At 50.0% G+C, this 21,048-nt stretch overlaps 1 protein-coding gene across 2 annotated transcripts in view; it reads left to right on the top strand.

Annotated features, from left to right (window-relative positions):
* The window catches only part of LAMB1 (laminin subunit beta 1), a 43,703-nt gene that overhangs the window by 8,968 nt on the left and 13,687 nt on the right, over positions 1-21,048 (top strand). For both annotated transcript variants that reach the window (XM_064505781.1, XM_026095352.2), the window contains 17 exons: positions 543-745; positions 2,056-2,176; positions 2,381-2,569; positions 2,939-3,118; positions 3,541-3,653; positions 3,820-3,899; positions 6,674-6,809; positions 8,656-8,814; positions 9,408-9,535; positions 10,063-10,186; positions 10,667-10,871; positions 11,043-11,186; positions 11,490-11,721; positions 11,940-12,103; positions 12,372-12,596; positions 13,241-13,458; positions 13,585-13,681. In XM_064505781.1, the coding sequence (XP_064361851.1) occupies positions 543-745; positions 2,056-2,176; positions 2,381-2,569; positions 2,939-3,118; positions 3,541-3,653; positions 3,820-3,899; positions 6,674-6,809; positions 8,656-8,814; positions 9,408-9,535; positions 10,063-10,186; positions 10,667-10,871; positions 11,043-11,186; positions 11,490-11,721; positions 11,940-12,103; positions 12,372-12,596; positions 13,241-13,458; positions 13,585-13,681 (2,718 nt within the window). The remainder of the gene's footprint in view (positions 1-542; positions 746-2,055; positions 2,177-2,380; positions 2,570-2,938; positions 3,119-3,540; positions 3,654-3,819; positions 3,900-6,673; positions 6,810-8,655; positions 8,815-9,407; positions 9,536-10,062; positions 10,187-10,666; positions 10,872-11,042; positions 11,187-11,489; positions 11,722-11,939; positions 12,104-12,371; positions 12,597-13,240; positions 13,459-13,584; positions 13,682-21,048) is intronic.

Genomic DNA, 21,048 nt, shown 5'->3' with positions numbered 1-21,048 from the left:
CCCAGTTTCAAGCCTGTAAGAAAACACAGGCTTCATAACATCAAGTGTACAAGTAGATGGAGTTAATTACTGGAATTTTGTCTTCCCACAAATTATCTGGTGAGAACTTTTACTTTGTATTTGATTAGTGATAGGTTGTTACATCTTTCAACTGTAACATTAGCTAGGAAAATTGGGCATATAAAGAAGAAAAGTACATTTGTGTCTAGTTTTCAAGCAAGTTTTTTTCCAGAAGACTCATAATTCTTAAATCACCTGGTCTCCTTGTCAGCGGTTCCTTAATATCAGGTCTAAACTAGCTTACATAGCAGATAGCCTGTAAATCAATGCAAATTCTGGAACTTGGGACTATGAAGTGATGTGATTTCAGTGATGTCTAGTATATGAGCCCAGAAGTTCAGTCTGATATGATGTGCTCACAGGAAGAGCGCGGTCCGGGAAGTCACGCATTGCTCAGGCTGCAGCTCTCCTGGCTTCCTCCCATTCAGTGCAATATCTGGTAAATAATTCAAAAACGTGGGTTTTCCTGGTGTTCTCTGCAGACCTATTAAAGATCACAAATCTGAGAGTCAAATTCATCAAGCTGCACACGCTGGGAGATAATCTCTTGGATTCAAGGATGGAGATCAGGGAGAAATACTACTATGCCATTTACGACATGGTGGTTCGCGGGAACTGTTTCTGCTACGGACATGCCAGCGAGTGTGCGCCGGTGGACGGCCTCAATGAAGAGGTGGAAGGAATGGTAAGTATTCACACTTTTCTCCACAAAACCTTGCCTGATTCTGCCTCTTTTAGTCTTGGAGCAATGACATAAGTCACTAAAGCAGGAAGATGACAAGGGCTGGCTTCTCCCCCCACCTTAATTGTCCAACAAGGAAACCATTAAAATGATCTTTGTCAGTGAGTATTTTTGTCATTGTTGGTGTTAATCAAGCACAGAGAGCTCAGATAAGTTGAAAATTATTTTAGCGTCCTGAATTTCCTTTTCTAATTATTTTAAGGAACTGATGGAATTAAAGGCAGCAATGCAGAAGGAGAATTACCTATACGCAGCCAGAGATGAGTCTGTTGCTTGACTTGATTGCCCTAGAATGACCATCAATAAGGGCGTCAAAGGCTGAAGCACCTTCCTGAGTCAAGGGAGACCTGCACTTGTATTGATCCTTATCGGCAGCAGGCTCTCAAAGAAAGCCCTGCTGTCTGGGTTGCATGCTGTTTGGCAAGTGCCACCTCCCTTCTGGGCTCTGGTTTTCCCCATGATTTGTCCCCGACGAGCAGTAATAGGAATCCTGTTAATGAGTGAGCTATTAACGGGATGAAACCGTGGGGGCACATGGGAAGGCGCACAGGTTGCCACGGGATGCCGACGAGCGGGTATGGTCTGCTGCTCGGCATGAGCGTCTCTGTCCACCTGAGCGGCAGCAAGGTTGGATTTCCTGCAAAAGTCGTGGCTCTAGCACTGCTAGTCCCCATCGTCGAAGGCAGCTGCTGTCACGCTGTCACATGCGTATCTGCATCGTAGTTCTCTACATGCTGAACCCTTCCGATAGGTAAAAGCCATCCAAGATGCAGTGGCCTATTATCTTTACTGATGCTCCAAGAAGCAAGGTACTGCTTGAAAAAAGGCACTGGGACAGAAGTGGCATGCTGCTGTAACTAGATACCTGTTAATAGCTAATTAGTAGCTAATCAACAACTAATTATTAGCTCCAAGAGCCTTTTCTAATTACTTGGGTGGAACTGTGTTACCTTTGTCCGTGTGTGAAAACATTCATTCATGCATTAGTTCCAGTAAAGGAAAAAGGATGATTTTGCATGGCTACACCTAGGCAGGTGAAGGACACTCTGTGTGGAAGACTTTATGTCTTCTTATATGCAATTATATGCATTGAAGTATATCCATAAGTATAAGCAAAAGCATATGCAAAAAGCATATGCAAAAGTATATCCATTATATACTAGCCATGTTTTGAAAGAGCCGGAGGAGCTTGTTTTTTCCCTTGCTTTTTTATAACGAAATATATTTCTCTCATTTTCCTGTTTTAATGGTAGGTCCACGGGCACTGCATGTGCAGACATAACACCAAAGGGCTAAACTGTGAACAGTGTTTGGATTTCTACCATGACTTACCCTGGCGACCAGCTGAAGGCCGCAACAGCAATGCATGCAAAAGTGAGTTTAAGTAAAACGCAGATCTGAGTCCGGTGTTGTTTTTTGCTCTTAGAACGTTACACTTTTTTCCGTGAATGACTTGGGGCATTTGTGACGTTATGTAAAGTTCTGCACGTTCTCCAGTTGGTTTGAATGTGTTTTCTCTGCAGGCTTGAAGCTCCGGTGGGACCAGGCTCTTACTTTGCTTTTTGCCTTGTGTTGTAGAGTGCAACTGCAACGGCCACTCCAGCCAGTGCCACTTCGACATGGCCGTGTACATGAGCACGGGGAACACCAGCGGGGGCGTGTGTGACGCCTGCCAGCACAACACGGTGGGGCGCAACTGCGAGCAGTGCAAGCCCTTTTACTTCCAGCACCCCGAGAGAGACCTGCGGGACCCCGACATCTGTGAGCGTAAGTGCCGCGCCGCTCCCTGGCGTGCGCCTGCGTCGTGTTTGGGAATTAGGAGAATTCAGGGGAATTTGGAGAATTCGGAGGAACCGTTCCTGCGTCTCTCTTGGCCACCCCTTCTTTCAGCCACTGCCGTGCTCATGAGCAAGGGTTGGCGAGGGACGGGTATTATCTTGGAGATCTGGAGCCTGGCTTGGCTTTTTTCTCTTCAAGAATCTGGACATTTATTTGGTCATTGTACGTTCAAACTATGTCATGTTTAATGCTTGTAATAACAATACCTGCCTTCTGCATAGCAAATGAGTTTAAGCAATTCCATGTGAGAATTGGCCTTTTTGGTAGCCCTTAATGTGTGCAGTGCTTCCCTCGCAGCTTGTAACTGTGACCCGGCTGGCTCCCAAAACGGGGGAATATGTGATCGCTACACGGATTTCTCTACTGGCCTGATTGCCGGGCAATGCCGTTGTAAATTGTTTGTCGAAGGGGAGCGTTGTGACCTCTGCAAAGAAGGGTTTTACGGCCTGAGTGCCGACGACCCAGCGGGTTGTCAGTGTGAGTAGAAACATATGTTCCTTTATGTGCGATCAAAAGCTCTGTGAGGAGCTGGTGGGGCTGGGAGGGTTTGGTTTGTGGGGTGGGGTTTTTTTTGCTTGTTTGATTTCTCATTTTTCTTAAAGGAAAAACATTCCTATAGATTTGCTGTAACTTGGAGCCCAGCCCTCACTAGAGCTCAGTTCCCCAGCTGGTCCTCCTGGTTGGGTCCGTGGCAGTAGGAGGATCCTCCTCACCCGTTTCTAGTTGCAGTATTCTACACCAGGGCCATTTTGCTGGGATGGGTGATGGGAAAAGTGTGCCATAAATCCCTTTCCTGGGGAATTAAAGGAAGTTTCGTGGTAAATATTTAAATTGGACACTGCACAAAATGTACCTAAATCCTGTGTTTTAACTTGCCTGTTTGTATTTCCCAATGGTAGCTTGTGCATGCAACCCTCTGGGTACCCATCCCGGCGGGAATCCCTGCGATTCGGAGACGGGCAACTGCTACTGTAAACGTCTGGTAGCGGGAAAGCAGTGCAACCAGTGTCTGGTAAGCAGCTGGCGGTAAGAAAACATCAGAAAACACTGGTGTGAGGGGGAGCAGCGTGTGGAAAGCGCAGCGCAAGGCCGGCCAGCGCGCTGCGGTCTGCAGTTGGGTGGCTTTCCAGGCCGGGTGACGTATGGGGCTGTAATCGTAGCGATGTTTCGCTCCGCAGCCTGAGCACTGGGGTCTGAGCAACGACATGGATGGATGTCGGCCTTGCGATTGCGACCAGGGAGGAGCCTTGAACAACAAGTGAGTCTCAGCCCGGTTACTCTCTTTTAATCATTCACCCCAGCGCGTTTCACTTCGTTTGCAGTCACAGCACCCAGGGCGGCGTGTGTTCTGGCGAGGGGCACTCGTAAGCATCTTTCTGCTCCGCTGTGCAGAAAGTGGCAGATTTTGAGTGCAGCAAGTGGTGATAGGTAAATCCATGTCTTTTCCATGCTAGAGCAGCCTCCGTTTGCACCACTAGTGCGGAAAAGCACATGAAACTGGTTTTAGTGTGGTTGGGTCTTCCTTGAACCAGTTCACAAACCAGCCGTGGGTTCATTTCCATCTTTGTCGTGACCATTGCACGATCCTTTCCAAATTTCCGAGGAGTCGGACCATGCCACGGGAGGTCACTCTGCTTCTTGGTTTTGTCCCCCACCAGCCCGTTAGCCAGCGCACGTGCGTGTCGGCACGCACCCGAGGCAGACGTCTGTGCTGCCCGGTGCTGCCGCGGGTGGCATGCGGAGAAGTGCCTGTTGGGGAAGTGGAGATTTTTCCTAGGAAAACACAGATTTTTGTATCCGTGTCCATCAGTAAGCGCATGAAAAGTCCTGGCTGGAATGTGTGATCGGAGAGCTCCTTGGGCAGCCGGAGCGTCCCCGGGACGGGCTCGGGGCGCCTTGCCGTGTGCTGGGTGCAGGCCCGGCCCAGGTTTGCAGCAGTGGCGTGCTCCAGCTCTTTTTCTTTCTTTTTCTTTTTACTTCCTTCAACAACCTCTTTGCAATGCCTTGCTTTTGTCCGAAACCTCGGACGTTTCCCAACGCGGTGGGTTAACCGTTTCCCTCTGGACCCCCCGACCAGCGGGGGCGAGTTTGGGACCGGTGAAGCACGCGGATGGGACACCTGTACTGGGGGGGCCGTGGGAATGTCCTGCACGTCAGCTTCCCCATCTGCTTCCTGGTGAATTACTGCCCCTCTGCAGACAGCAGTGGAGCCTTGGCTGGTCTGTGGCTGTTTGCTCCTCCTCGCTCGTTCCCTGTGTGTGTATCAGCTAGGCCGTACGGCTCGCGGAAATGCCCTTGGCGCAGCGCGTCCCGGGGTGCGGGAAGGGGCCGGCGGAGGGTCGGTCGGCTGCAGCGGGGCCGGGATTTGCAGACCACTTCCCCTGCGCTAAGCGCCGCGATTGCAAAACCGTCTGGGGAGGGGGTGTCGCGGGCTGGCCTGGGCAGCGAGCAGCTGCGCTTTCCGGGCGGGGGTCTGCGCCCCCGGGTGGCCCGCGGGGAAGGGGGAGGCTTGCCCGAGCCAAGGCTGTTCAGCTGCTTGATCGCGGGGTTTTGGCACTCGCTCAGGGTGTGGGATGCAGCACCTGCAGCAGCCGCACCTCGCCTGGAAGTCGTCCCCGGGAGAGCTGCCGAGGGGAGCTGGGCAGTGGGATCGCTACCCCGGGGGGGAGCTTCCCGGGAAAACCATGGCAAACCCGGTGGGCTTAACTTCCCAGCTTCCCTTTTGGGGCAGCTGCGATGCTTCCTGGCATCTTTTCCCCAGAAAAGCTTTTTCCCTTGGGAGGAAACTGGGGAAAAGCTGCAAACACAGAGCTGAGCACAGCCGTGAGCAGAGCGGGGCCTTTCGTTCCCTTTTTTCGTACAGGTTTGTGAGCACGCTGCAGAATAAAACCTGGCTCTCATGCAGAAGAACAGTGTTTATAAAATTACAAGTTTTTTTTTTTTTTTAGCATTAATTCCCTTTTATTTGAGATGGCCAGAGCTTCTTTCGTGTTAAAAGTGAACATTTAAGTGAATCTCTGTAATTTCAAAAATGGTTTCAATTGAAAATTACACTTGGGTTGTAGGCTTAAAATGCTTGGAAGTTTTATGTGGAAACCAGAGTGTTTTGACTAAAAAGGCTTCTAAAGCAAACATGAATTTACAGGAAGGGATATTTGTTGGTGGACAAAAAAAACCCCTCTGCCTGCGAAAAAGTGTGACTAGTCCCATGCGAAAATAAGATGTGCCCAAAGATTCTTCTTAATGTTGGATGGATTCTTTGAGGACAATAGAACTAATTAACTACTAAAACTACTAAAAGCTTGGAAGTAAAGCTGTATTGAGAGAATAAAATGGCTCATTATGAAGCAGGAGGAGCTGCTCTGTGTCCCCCTGAATAGGCCTTCTTCGTTCCCCAGGGTGACCGTGCCCTGTCCCCTACAAGAGCCGGGTAGGGTCCTCCCCGCGCGTGGCTGCCTGCGGACGGCCATGCAGGGCCGCGTGCGCCAGTGCTCTGGCTCAGCCCGTGTGGACAGACAGACGTGCGCTGGGCATGGACAGACAGACAGACAGATGTGCGCTGGGCACGGCTGGCGAGGCCATGGCTGGAGACTGCCCTCGGCGTGCCGAGCAGATGGGCCTTTGGCTACATCTGCGTTAGTAAGTGAAGTTGGCCTGGGACTGCTCTCGGGCCCTGGGGTCACCTTGAATCCGTAGCATTAAATTCTCTCGCCGTCCAAGCAGAGGAAACCACATGCAAGCTGCCTGTTGGAAATGGTCCCTGGCCCGTGCTGGCTCCCAGCCTGCGCCTTGTCTGGGAGGCGATGGTTGGGATGAGCCAAAACCATGCCTGGCACCGTGCTGACGTTTTAGTAGCCCAGGTGGTCAAGCCGCGGTGCCCGAGAGCGTGTCCTGACCTGCTTTCACGTGCTAGCGTAGCCATGGCTGTGCGTTCGGAAGCACTGCTTCTCCCGTGTGGCTTCGAACATGAGAGCTGGAGATGATGCCAGCACAGCCAAGATGTGTTGTAAACTCACTCTTCTTCCCTTGTAGCTGCTCGAGCGAGTCTGGCCAGTGCGAGTGCCGGCCCCACATGTTCGGACGTCAGTGCAATCAAGTAGAGCCTGGCTATTACTTTATTTCGCTAGACCATTACATCTATGAGGCCGAGGAAGCCAACTTTGGTCCTGTGAGTAGCAGTTTCGCACGCCGGTCAGCAAAGGGGTGGGCAGGTTCTCTTTAGCCATTGGGTGTTGAGAAGAGCCTATTTCATAACTTGATTATTTTGCAAAGACAGTGTGGAAAAAACACAAAATTGAATCATATCAGAAAACTCTCCATCTGTAGCTGTTAAAGCTTGGTATCAATAAATAATGCAGTAATTTAGGGGGAAAGACTGTAATTTTGCTTTCGAAACCTGTTTCTTTGATCTTTGACTATACAGTGTGTTTCCTGCCTATATCCCTTCCTTTACCTCATTGCATATGCGCTCACTTCTCTTCTCCGTCTTATCTCAAGCACTCTGCGACACCGACACTGGCTCTTTTCTTTGTGGCCCCTGAAACTGGGGAGAGGACATTTAAGCACAGTGCCATCTGTTTTGGAGTTTCTGTAAATCAGTGGGGTTTCTTCATTAATGACTAAAAACACAGCTGATTGTGGAAAAAACTGTTTTTGTAAGCGGGGTTACCTCTGGTTTGTTTTGCCCACTGGTCCCACACATTCGGGTCCCTGACTCTTTCCATTAAACGAGCGTGCAGCCTTGCTTTTAATTCATTCATGGCAGCTAGGTGATTATATCAATTAGATTTGCTTCCAGCAAGAAGACATGGAGATGAGATAATGGTTTCTGTAAAGCAGCAGATACTAGTCTGCCTTTAATTGGGGCACTTTGTCCTAATTTATTTATCTCAGGCAAAATGCAGTCACGCTGCAGTGTCAGCCAAAGCCGAGTGCTTTTGCTGTTAGATAGCCGCTGAGAGCAAAGGCAGGGTAGGGCAGAGCGCGGACCGCAGGACGGGTGTCCTTTCCATTTTCTCCCGCAAGCTGCGTGCTCTCTCATACCCTGCCTCTGGTCTTCTCTGGAGAAGTCTGTCACTTCGTCCAAAGCCAAGGGGTGACAATTTATAGCCAGGCTCTCTTCAAAGAGTGGGGGAATACATGGAGGGACATCCTGAAGTGATAGATATATTGACATTTCCTCACATTTTATCCCTTTCTACTGAAACGATTTCCTTAGGAAAACACAGGATGTTATTTTATAGAGGGAACTATTCATGGACACAGATATATTTGAAACAGGAAGTTTGAGTGTCAAAGATTTACATGTTCTGGTGCCTTTTTCCTCTCATTGGCTTTGTGTAAAGAATAGCGGATTAAAAAAAAAAAAACAATCTCAGACCGAAGGGAATGGTCACATATTGATTTGGTATGTTTAATGTCAATAGATAATTAGGATCTTGGTTATTTAGTGACACTCCACTCTGGATAACCAGGGTCTGCTTTTAAACCATTGCCCTGATCAGTGGTTTGGTTTGGCCCAGCACAATCTAGCCAGGAAGAAATTATCGTTCAGGTCGGGCAGTTAGTGTAGCACTTATTTGTATGCCACTGCACGTAGATCCTACTGCTACAAACATGGTGCAAAAGTCGTTAGAGCACATCAGTTACGTCTTGGATTGGAACCCGTAATACTTCTGTTTTGGGTGAAGTAAATGTCATAGCTGGTCAATGAGTTACTCATAGCAAGTTTTTAAGTGCAGTTGTCCATTGTAGCAAAGAAATGGATGAAGAGTTGTGCAGTGTTGTTACTTTATCTTTCTCTCTCTTACCATATTGCTAAGCAGAAGGGTAACAGGGTGCACGCACGTGTGTTTAAGGGAGAATTTATGTTCTCTAGGATGCAAATGATGGGTGTAGCGACCCAGGACTGATCTGTCCACACCAGCTCACCAGTGGGGCTCTGGACCTTGTGGTTGCTACTGCTGTGGGGATATTCACATCTAATTTATCTTCTCTGTCCCCCGTCACTGTAGGGCGTGAACATAATAGAGCGCCAGTACACGCAGGACCGCACACCGTCCTGGACCGGCGTCGGGTTTGTGCGCGTCCCGGAGGGGGCCTACCTGGAGTTTTACATCGACAACATCCCCTACTCCATGGAGTACGAGATCCTCGTTCGCTACGAGCCGCAGGTGGGTCGGCGGGTCCGAGCGCGGCGCCCTCCCGGCGGCACGGGCTGTCCCTGCGCCTGCCCTGGGGCTCCCTGCTGGCACGGTCGGGACTGGAGGAGGATGATGAGAGCTCGGTGGAGCTCCAAAATGCATGAAAATCCAAGGAGGTTATTGCCATCACTAGTATTATTTGCTTTGCGATTTTAATTTCCATCATTATTGCAGTGTTTTAACTGTGCTGATGGTATACGTACTGTTTAATGAGCAAATTAAAAAGTGACATGTCCGTTCAGGGCAGGTTGCACTGTTAATTTGGCATCAACCAGACAGGCTGGTAGGAACATGGTTACATGACTTAGGAGACGAATTGCCCATCTTGGATATCAAACGCTTGCAGCCAGGAGTTTGTGAGCAGCCAGTTTTGGCTGTGGATATTTCTCAGGTGGGAGGTGAAGAGAAAAACCAACCCTAGGTGAAGAGAAATTCCTTGCCTAGAGCTTGGCGTGCGCCACGACCGCCACGCACGGCTTCGCACTCTCCCTGGCCTACTCTCTGGGTGCTCTCGGCAGCTCATGGCCGTTGCTTCATGCTGATGATCTTTTTTTTTCCCCCAGTTGCCAGATCAGTGGGAAAAAGCTGTTGTCAGCGTGTCGCGGCCGGGCAAGATCCCCACAGGTAGCCGATGCGGCAACACAGTTCCTGATGACGACAATCAGGTCGTCTCGCTCTCGCCCGGCTCCAGGTCAGTATAACTGGACAGGCCTGAAAGAGAAAACCTTTAAAAATCACCAGATGGCAAATGCACCAAAAGCAGGCAACTGTGAGGCACCCAAACCCTGCTGGATGAATTTGTCAAACTCATTTCAGTCCAGCTGCAACAAGTGAGCATCAGAGTGTTTTCAGTTCGTCATTGCCTCTATGAAAATGAGTGAAGTTTAATGTCAAACATTTTAAAAATATGTTGTGTCAGTAGATGCAAAGCTTTTAAGTTTTTTCTAGTTGTCTGATTTGTTTTGTTCATTCGGTAAATGGAAAAAAAATCAGTATTTGCACAACCTGCGAGTGAACGTTGATATGATTCTTTGCATCGCTGATTAGCTTTTCCGGCTCTGATTTACACAAGCCTCCAAACCACCTCTTTCATGGCGTACCGTTTGTTCTCTCCGTTCTTGGCTGCTCTCTCTTATCTCGATTGCTTTATAGGGCCGCCTAAACAGTTTTATGGTGCTGAACATTGGAAGTAAGACTTGTTTCCTGTTCCCAACCCAGATACGTAGTTCTCCCCCGCCCGGTGTGCTTTGAAAAGGGCCTGAATTACACAATTCGCCTGGAGCTGCCCCAGTACTCCTCGGTGGACACCGAGATGGAGAGCCCCTACACGCTCATCGATTCTGTGAGTAGAAACTACCTTGGGGACGTGCTGATGCCATGGGGTATTTGACGTCCTGCAAGTGGGCTTCTCTTCTGGAGTGCGTCCATGTAGATCCAGAGGAATCAGTTTTATAAAGCTGTTGCTTACGGCTGAATCTAGATTTTAACTGAAAATTTAAACCAGCGTAGACTTCTTCAGTCTCAAAGTGTATGTTGTTTTTTGGTTAAGAGGCTTTTGCTTTATTTTACAGGATTGTAGCAGTTCCACAGAGCTGAACTTTTACAGTGAATGAAAGAATAAAATAGGAGAATTTGGTAGATACTAGAAACTATTACCCAAAAAGGCGTAAAAATTTTGTCGTTTCCATGCCGAATTTTGTGGTTACTTGCTTTTTTGCCAAAGAAAGGGTGATAAGAAGTGGGATAATAGTGAATTTTCACGAAACTGGTGGACAGGATTTGTAAATAGTGACGCTTTGTCATCATAAAAATTGTTTCGCAGCTCGTTCTCATGCCGTACTGCAAATCACTGGACATATTCACAGTGGGAGGCTCGGGCGAAGACGTGGTCACGAACAGCGCTTGGGAAACTTTCCAGAGATACCGGTGCCTGGAGAACAGCAGGAGCGTTGTGAAAACCCCGATGACGGACGTCTGCAAGAACATAATCTTCAGCATTTCTGCTCTCTTGCATGAGACCGCGTTGTGTATGTAGCTGCCAACTTGACTTGCAGCGCAGACTGCATCTGGAAACTTGGTGGTGTTCCCAGATGGGGCGACGTGCACGGGGAAGTGGGTGGGGGGGTGATGGTGGTGGTGATGACGTCCTGTTCTGCAATGGGTGGTACTGACCTCTTGCACCGCTTTTCTCCGCCCAGCGTGCCAGTGCGACCCGCAGGGCTCGCTGAGCTCGGTATGCGACCCCAGCGGAGGCCAGTGCCAGTGCCGCCCCAACGTTGTTGGAAGACAGTGCGACAGATGCGCTCCTGGCACCTTCGGCTTTGGCCCTCATGGATGCAGGTGTACGTTAAACCTTTGGCTCTGAACTCGCCACCATCCGCCTGTAATTGGTGGCATAGCATGGTGGGAGGGAAAGAGCCGTCTCTGAGGTGTCCTGCAGACGTGCTTTGAGATACCTTGTGCTCTTTATAACCATGGACACCCAGTGCAAAACAGCCCTCACGTAGGCTTGCACGCTCGTATGGCTTTGAGGCCGCTCCTTTGGGCCGTTTTGCTCAGACGAAGCCCTCGCTAGCATGAGGCCGAGCTTCACTGGCGCCGGGAGAAACGGCAGAAATGCGAGCGCCGTCCCGCTGTCGTTGCAGCCTGCGAGTGCCACCTCCGAGGCTCCTACAACGCCTTCTGCGACGCGGAGACAGGCCAGTGCCACTGCTTCCCCGGCGTGTACGGGCGGCAGTGCGACCGCTGCCTGCCCGGCTTCTGGGGCTTCCCCGCCTGCCAGCCCTGCCACTGTAACGGCCACGCGGACGACTGCGACCCCCACACCGGCGCCTGCCGCGGCTGCCGCGACCGCACAGCTGGCCACAGCTGCGAGAGGTACTGTGCACCGGCCCCTCACCCCCCGGCCCGTCGGCGCAGTGTGGGTCCCTGGGCCCGGTGAAGCGGGGGGTGGTCCGTGCAGTTGGGGGCCAGGACATGTGTCGCAGGACCGCGAGGCTGCAGAGCGGCTTTCTCGGCCTGCCACAGCGTTTGGAGGTCGGAGCACGCGTAGCCGCAGCTTCGCCCCAGCCCCTTTGCGTGTCCCCGTCGCCTAGGTGCCTGCCCGGCTACTACGGAGACCCTGTCCTGGGGTCGGGCGATCACTGCCGCCCTTGCCCTTGCCCCGACGGCCCCGAAAGCGGACGCCAGTTTGCCAGCGGCTGCTACCAGGATCCGGTCACGCTGCAAGTCGTGTGTGTCTGCAATGTGGGATACATAGGTACGGTCTGCGCGCGGGGGGTTGGCCGGGTTTTCGCCTCTTGGCATGAGGGGAACGTGTGTTCGCGTGGATCGTTGGACGCGACCCAAGTCCCAGCACCAGCGCCATGCCATTGGAGGTGGATGGTGCCTTGCTCGCCACGAGTCCTGGTGATGGCAATGCAGCTGAAGATGGCAGGCATCAGCAGGGGTGGACGGGGCAGCGGCGGAGCGGGGGGACGAGCCGGGTGGTTGGGCTGGGGAGCTCCCGTGTTTATTTGGTTAAACAGGCAGCCGGTGCGATGAATGTGCGTCTGGCTTCTTCGGGAGCCCCGGCGAGGTTGGCGGCACCTGCCAGCCCTGCCAGTGCAACGGCAACATCGACACCACCGACCCCGAGGCCTGCGACAAGGAGACGGGGGCCTGCGTCAAGTGCCTGTATCACACGGAGGGCGAAAACTGCCACCTCTGCAAGCAGGGCTACTACGGCAGCGCCCTGCAGCAGGACTGCCGGAGTGAGTGGCCGCGGCACCCCTGCCCGTCTCCACCGGTCGCGGCCGTCCCGAGCTCCTCCCCGCTCACCCGGGGCGCTTCGGAGGGAGCGGCGGGCAGCAGGGCGGGCGTGGAGCAGGCCGCAGAGCAGGCCGTGGGCGCTCGGCCTGCAGGGGCGGCTGCGGGTGAAGCGGGCCGCGGGGGGTGCAGGGCCTCGGCGCGCTCCCCGCGTGCCTGTGCTAGCGGGAGGTCCAGGGTGCTTGGTTGCTGCTGCCCGCGCTGCAGAGCAAGCGGGTCGCTGTGAGCGAGCACAGCCCTTTTAAGCTGCTCTCTTAAGCATATCTGTCTGCAGCGGGCTGGTACGTGAGCCAGGAAGGCCTGGTCTTTTCTGTATACGATAGGAGGAAACGAGAGTGGGAGGACGGCAGGTGAGCTTGCACGAGGGGCGTAACGGGGACCTGGGGAGGGCTCTTCTGGCGAAGCTGTGCCCGGGTGTTTCACGCCCGCTGTCGTGCTCTTGGGAATATTGTTTTTAACTTCTCCCAGTGGCTTGCAGGGCAGGATCACGGCCACGTGCTTGGGAGCTGGGACGAGGGTTGCAGCGGCCCGGGGGGGTCCGCAGCACCATCGGGGGCGACCCTCTGAGCTGCAGCCGCTTGCCTTGCAGAGTGCGTCTGCAACGCCCTGGGCACGGTGCGGGAGCACTGCGACGCCGCGGGGGAGTGCCGGTGCGAGGCGGCCACGGGGCAGTGCCGGTGCCTTCCCAGTGTGGTGGGGCGCGCCTGCGACCGCTGCGCGCCCCACACGTGGCACCTGGCCAGCGGCGCCGGCTGCGAGCCCTGCGACTGCGACACCACCCGCTCCCTCGGGCCCGCCTGCAATGAGGTGAGGAGGGCAGCCCACCCGCCCGGCGCTGCCCGCGCTCGTCCCGCCGCCGTTAGCCCTTGGCGTCAGCCGCGCTCGCCCCGGGCACGGCGAGGTGCTGAGTCTGTCGCCTTCCTGTGTTGGCAGTTCACGGGGCAGTGCCAGTGCATGCCGGGCTTCGGAGGCCGAACCTGCCGCGAGTGCCAGGAGCTCTTCTGGGGCGACCCCGGCGTGGAGTGCCGAGGTGAGTCGCAGCCGTCCCCCGTGCCCGCCGTCCACGGGCACCCACTGGGCCATGGGCGTGCAACGAGCCCGAGCACGTGGCCTCTTTGGAAATCAGCCAGTGGCCAGTGGTGAGATGCATCATCACCTCCCCTGACACACGTGGTGGGACGCCCTTCCCTGAGCAGCTCCATCCCGCAGCTCCCTGCCACATCCCCGGAGCTGCAGGGGCAGCGGGCAGAGCCCCATGGGAGAAAGCGTGGGGCAAGCGCTTGCAGCGTTACAAACCAGAGAGGAAGCTTTTTGTGGTGTCCTCCTCAATGCTTTGGTGCCTACGTTAAGAAGGTGCAGAGAAGCACGTGAAGCTTGGGGCCTGCCCACTGTGGGCGCAGGAGATGCAACAGAGTCCTAGCGAGAGCCTGGCGTGAGATTTGCATAATTTGTGGCTTATTGGACCATTATTTATAAACAAACCTATTTCTTTAGAAACTAACTCTTTAACTTTTATTTCGTGATGCTGTCAGGTAAACTGCTGTGGTAAGAAAACATTTAAGCAAAGAATTTGGGTTTGAAAATTGGTCTGGAAATATATTTCCATTGTCTTTTGATTTTGCATAGTAGAAGACGCCTGTCTCTGTATTTCCCTTCTTGTTAGGGAGACTATGGTTGCAGAAATAGAATTTTTGATTTAGAAGATTTTCCTTTTATTTCAGACAAAAATAAAAGAGATTGGAGACCATACAGCTAGTCACTCATAGCTACATACAACAAAATAGAGTGGCATAAAGCTGATTGTTTAGAAAACTGGATTCTGTCTGTCCTTTCGTTATAAACAAGTCTGTTCATTAGCTGGGAAAGAAACTTCAAACACTGTCCAGACAAGAATAAACTTGTATCTCTGATCTGTTTAAATAGGAGTCTTTGCCAGGAGGATTTGCAGAAGATTAAGGTATTTTTTCCTGCAGGGAGGAATGTGCTTGCTGTGGTCTTTAATAAATCCTTTACAATAGGGATACCTTAGAGCCCATTATCTAACCAGATAGGAAGGTCACAGGTGCTTGGTTGGTGCTGAAGATGAAAGGAGTGTGGAATTGTCTTGGCTGCTGAGCACATATTAGGTTTCTTCCAAGCAAGCCGGCATTTCGGCTGAAGCTGCGTGTGTTCTTCTGATTGACGGCGCTGACCGTGCCTTCAGCGTCCTGGTACCCCGGGCTGGGAGTGTCTCTCGGTATCAGCTATCTCCAGCAAGGTTTATTGATGAAGTCCATCTGCATACCTTACCAGCAGGATTTTGCTGCATACTGGCATTTCTGACCTTTCATTTGGTTTCTGCTGTCTTTTGAACATGCGAAAACCTGCTTTGTAATGTTTCTGAAGTGAAAAGAACAGATATTATTCAGAACCTATGTCTTCTGCGAAAGCTCTGAGCTTTCCTTCCCCAGTCATCCCTTCTGCCTCCAAGTGACTCGGGAGACGTGCTCAGGTGGAAATGCTGATCTGCCTTTGGGACGGCATCCACAGAAGGTGTCTGGAGCGTGGTGACTGCCGGTGCCCGGGACTGAGCTGTGGGAACTTGCAGCACAGCTCCTGAGACAGGCTGCACGTGCGAGCTCACTCTTGGAGCACATCCAGCCCGACGGTGTTGCGGGAATCTCTGCTGGGCCTGGGGGGGAACTTCCTCCCTTCGCCCTCTCCGGTCTTGCCGTGGCAGCCTCTGAGGGGGAGACACCTCATCTCAGCCCTAGTTTATTCCCTGGCTGATGGAAAGGTGATGTTGAGACCAGCATAAATATGACTTGGGTTCCCAGCTCTGCGCAGGAAGCAAGCAGCTTTCCGTGATAAGTGGTATGCAGAGCTAATTGGAAAACTGTGCTGTTTAAGGAGTTGCAGAGCAATGCCCATCGCACACAGGTTCAGTATGGCCAGTGGCCAAGACTAAGCTGGAATTGAGACAAAAGGGGAGTCGTCATGAAGATTAGCCTTTGCTCAGTGAGGACAGGCTCCAGTTCTGCTGGAGGGGCACATACGCCCCGGATGTGAGTGGGACCTGCTCCAAATGGCACTCTCACGCTGGCCCTGAAAGCCAAAAAAGCCACCTTTTCTACCACATTTGTGAAGAAAATACAACCTGATCTGGATCTGGAATTGTGAGAGCTCTGAACCGGATGGGTTTTTGATGAGTGGTCTCCATTGCTAGCACTGATGTATGCTCAGATGTGGACACCGGGTGATCTATGCTGAGGTGTGGACACCAGGCCCAGGATTCTCCACTGGTCAGTGCAGAAGGTTGAAGGTTGCATGGTGCAGCAGTCAAGGGATGCTCATGTCTGACCTCTTCACAGCAGATCTTCAACCTGCAGCCACCAATAGACACAAAGTCCAACTGAGAAAGCAGGAGAGATTCTGTACTGCCTGCAGTGGTGTGACAGATGCCCTTTTGAATTTTTTAATTAGCTAAAAAAAGAAAAAACAGTTGGAGGCTGAGACTTTCAAAACTAGTGATTTCTGAATCCTCTCTGTCTGGGTACTTGCCTGGAAATGCTTCAGAGAGGAGCCTAAATCACCACTTCCTAACAAACCCATCTGTTTATAGGCAGCCCAGATTGGGGCCACAGCTGGTGGGCAGCATCTGCTTTGCGAGCCGCAGCCTGCATGGATGTGAAGCAGCAGTCTGTCCCTGAGTGCCGCTTCCTTGGTGTGGCGTATTATCATCGCACTGTGCAGGGGCCTTGTGCAGCCTGGCATGGAGCGGGGGCTCGTGCGAGCAGAAGTGCCTGAGGACGCACTGCAGAGAGCACACGAGTCTGTCGGATCTTGGAGAATGCTTACGCCATATTTTCAAAAAGCACAATAATTACTCGTTTAATTTTACATTATGCCCAAAAACAGAGCAAAAGAAACACAGAAGACAGGGAGAAAGCCCAGCATGCTTCTTTCTCAGCCTTGTGCAGGTTCTGATAAGGATTACACTGAGCAGGAGCTGAGCTACAGCTCTGCCTGGAGCATGGTCTGCACAGGCATCAAGTCTGGGAGATGCTTCTGGTTGTTGTTTAATCTGGGAGCTATATGCAACTCTGGGCGATTGTGCACGTGAACATATCCATGTGCATAAAACTCCTCGCTAAGGTAGTAAATAACAGGATTACAAGCTTCATCCAAGTCAGGTCTCCCAGGCGTTCTCCTGGAGCTTTTCCCAAGCCTGGCACCCAGAGTGCAGGACTCGGCATGCCGAGTTGTACTCTGATCTCAGCTGCGCAGCACATTTCTAGCAGAAGTCTCCAAGCTCCCGAGAAGCCTCTAAGATGCAGTGGCGTTGCACATGCAGCTTGAACAATGCACTTGGTATTTCTGAAGTATATGTGAGTCATATAGTATAAAGGAGATAGTGATTTTACTGTATCGCTCTATTGCCTTCCTTTACATGAAGCAAATGTCATCATTTTTCTGTGCAGAACTTGAGTATCAAGCCCTATCATAAAAAATAGAATGTACTTGAACTAAGATGAAAAGGTGAAGTTTTTATCAAGTACTCATTATAGGCTGTGGCAGAAAGTTGCTTTTCTCAGTTTTAAGTCTCTGTTGAGCAGCTGGTGCTGAAATACTTGCTTACTGGAAATTATCCTGCTGTTAGTAAAGAATAGGCTTCATTGTCCTAATTTAGATGTCTGAGTCTTAAACTAGTCCCGTAGGCTCCTTTTATAGGTGGTGGGAGAGAAAAAAAGAGAGAAAGATCAGCAGATGTTTTATCTCCTTTAGGCACACCGTAAGTGTTTAGAATAAGTCAGACAAATTCTATGCTAAAAGTATTATAATTTTCAAGGGAGTTTCCTAATTTAAATGGATGTGTGGTCCTAAAATATCGTCGTGTATATTGGCTGTTTCCAGAAAATTGCGCTTTTGGCAAGGTCTGTTAGCACGTTAAAATGCAGCACAACTCTCTTAAATCTTAGCTGGCATCTTATCTCAACACGCATACTGAAAATCATAATGGTGAGGAGCTAGCCATATGCTTAGAGTGTAATTCGAATCAATAGCTGATTATTCAGAAGAAATTTGCTAACACTGCAAAACTTTCAACCTTACAAATTGCTGAATGGTTTTATCATCATCATGGCTCGCTACCACCAGGAAATGATGCTAGGAAATCGTGTTGGAACAAACCCATTGTTACTTGCCTGTGGGATAAAAGATGTGATGCTCTCCATCACCAGCTTCAAGCAGTAAAGAAAGTATTTCTGCAAAAATAATTTCCGTTCTGTTCTGTGGAGGATCATATATGATGCTTGTACCTAGCCTCCTGCAATGTGGCATTAGCTGACGTGGCTGTTACTGTTCAGCCCTTTCAGTATCTATTAGATCATCTCAGCTGTAGTATCAACCATAGTGACACACCTCAGCTTAAACTTAACAGTATGAAAATATGCCACATATAAAAATTATAGTAGTTTAAAAAATAAAAGTGAATTCTAAATTTTTGCAAGGAAAGGTACCGAAGCGGTCGGAGTAAGTGAAAGATAAAGCTGTATATACGTCTTTGTAAGCTTGAAGCAAACCACTCAGAGTTGGTGCTAGCTTTGTTGGGGTTTTTTCCCTTAGGTGTCTACCAGGATAAAGTCAGTAAACACACGTGGGTGTTACTTTTGTCTTTGAGATCAGGAAAGAATTTGCTAAAAGCAGAAACGCAATGATGAAGATGGTGCCAAAATTACCCGTAGACACTCTGTGTGTGCACATGCATGGCTGCACATGCTTTTGTGAATAAATGGTGCTACAAACTATCTTTGCTAGTTAGCAGATTGTATCTAAACATTTTGATTAGAAAATTTTCCTATCAAAAATGTGATTTCATTTAAATCATAGTATACCACAGAAGAATGTCATATTGAATTAAACACTGAGTTGAAGAAAACGATACACTCAGTTCCAATCTGACATTTCAAAACAGTAACTGTTTAATTTAGCAAATGCCTCATTGAAAGCCCTCAAATCTTTGGCCAGTAATTTCAAAAGAAGACATTTGCCCTTCGCTCTTTTATTTTCCATGGGAGGTACTTGAGTTTCCTCCTCTGCTTACCCAGCGGCAGATTTGATCCCTGTCTAACATTCATCTTCAAAGCGAGCAACCCACTCTGCCTTCACTTGTCGTTCTTTATCCCGGCCTTCTTCCACCTTTCTCTATGAAAGGATAATAATCAACTGTTTGTTTCGAAGGCCATTCCTCACCCACACCAGCTGGGGCATCTAAATCGCTCATATTAAACTCAGTGTCTGTGTGGTTTTGTGGTGCTGAATGAACCACTTTTCCCAATTTCCAGACACAAAAGCACAGGGATGGGGTTTACAAGGAGCTTACAGGATTTTATGCATTTTTCCCTATTACAGTTCTGCTCAGCTATGCATAAAGCCATCACTAGCAACGGGATAATGATCTGCAATACTTCCATATCCCTAGATGTACCTGCCTGTTTCTTCTTCCTCTTGGGGAAAATTAGATGACCAGGAACATGCTAAGATTAAGTGTGATATAGCTACAGATATTCAAGTGTTACTTCAGATTTATGAATGTGCTGATTAGAGCTGAAACCTCCAAAGCCAAGCTATACTCTGAAGAATATGAGAAGATGTGTTTCCTTTAGCCTGTTTGAGTACCTCAGAAACAAAACTGCCATAGTAGATGGCATCATTAATGCTAAAATGCATGAGATGACTCCCATGGTGGCCATAGGAGTGGCTGGAGGTCAACCTTGACCTTGTTGTCGGGCTCATTGCTGCTTGAAGGACGTGCTGGGCAGGCAAAAGCTCCATTGTGACTAGAAGTGATTTTGGTTTTGGTGCTTTGGGCATGGTGTGCCGAGTCGTTCTGGCACAGCATTAGTGCTATTTCAAGCAGGTGATATGAATCAGGAGGTCTCATGCTTTCATGTACTGGTTTATTTGCTGTGGTAATTAAATGTCACATGAATCCTTTTGATGGAGGTGTGTCCATCATCACAGCTGTGTAGCCCAGCATGCAGCTATTCTTTTGTGAGCTATTTGCCAGTCCTGTGATAGCCTTTACAGCCCATACCAACTAGAGGGTCCTCCTCTCCTTTCACACGGAGCCTCCCGCTGTCACCGGGGCTTTTGTCCCCTTAGGAATAGGCGCTGCTGTGTTCGTTGCAAGGGTTTGTGCCCCAAAATCATGGGGAGGCTAACGTGTTCCTCAATACCTAGGATGCATTATGTGGCTTTTGCTCAGGCTTGCTTACCTCCTCGCAGTAACTGGCTGCAGCTGAAGTCAGTAAAGGGTTTAAACCCCCACCAAGATGTAGAGGGAAGGTGCTCCCTGGAAGACCCTGGGCCTTGCTCTATGCCAGAGTGTGAAATAGGCTGCTGGTGGTGAGTGGGGCACAGGTATGGCCTCCTCTCTGTTAGAGATCCAGGACATGGTGGAAATCCTGTCTCATGCAATGTTGGCCAGCAGAAGAGGGGCTGCTGTGGGTTTATGGCTGCCCAAGTTTCATTATTAATGTGGTGTCCAGAAACTGAGCCGCAGCATCTGGTAGGGTTTCAGAGACTGACTTTCCAGCGAGGAACATAGATAGTTGAACTGTGGCTGGAAGAGCTTGGCCAAGGTTGTCTAAACTTCTGAAAAAATAAGATAAAAAGTAATCAAACACTGGCATGCAAAAGTCATGTTTATAAGATGAGGGGTTTATTCACAGGATGTGGGCTGTGAGAGGAGCAGTCATGCCTTTTGAGGATTTCAGAAACACTTCAGTTGGTGTCACAGTAAGAAATTGTCCATGGACTGTTGCTAGAGAGACCAGACCATGGACTGTAGAAATGCCTCCCAAATTTTCAAAAGGGAAACAAAATAAAATCTTCTACTTTGTGTTACTCCAGTCCTGAGGAAGACTTTTTTTGTTTTCCTTTAAACTGGGCAATTTTACTTAAAAATAGAGATAAAATTATCTTGTTTTACCTTTTGGTTTGGGAGATAGTGCAGTCCTCTGAACAGTTAATGACTTGGGAAGTTCGTGACCAAAAAAAAAAAAAGAAAAAGGGTGAAAGCAAAACATTTGGAAGCTAATTTGTGTATGTTGGAGTCACGCTATTGAGCTAATGCAGAGCTAGCATTCCCTACTTCTGTGCTTCCTGGAGAGTCCTAAAATGGAGAAATAACCCATCATAATTTTTCTATCTGTCTTGCACAATTTTCTCACGAGTCCCACAAAGCTCAGTTTGGAAGTTTGAGGGAACTCTGGAAATCTGATGATTCTTCCAACTGCTGTGCTGTATTTGGAATAAATTACTTCTTTGTTATTTACCCTGTCCCTACAGGCAGCTGTGGAGTTTGGATTTTGACTTTGCAAATGAGTTAGTACTTCTACTTAATTCCCTTCTCCC

Source organism: Dromaius novaehollandiae, chromosome 1 (assembly GCF_036370855.1).
Source record: "Dromaius novaehollandiae isolate bDroNov1 chromosome 1, bDroNov1.hap1, whole genome shotgun sequence".
NCBI classification, from domain to species: domain Eukaryota; kingdom Metazoa; phylum Chordata; class Aves; order Casuariiformes; family Dromaiidae; genus Dromaius; species Dromaius novaehollandiae.
This window is presented reverse-complemented; position numbering and strand designations above follow the sequence as displayed.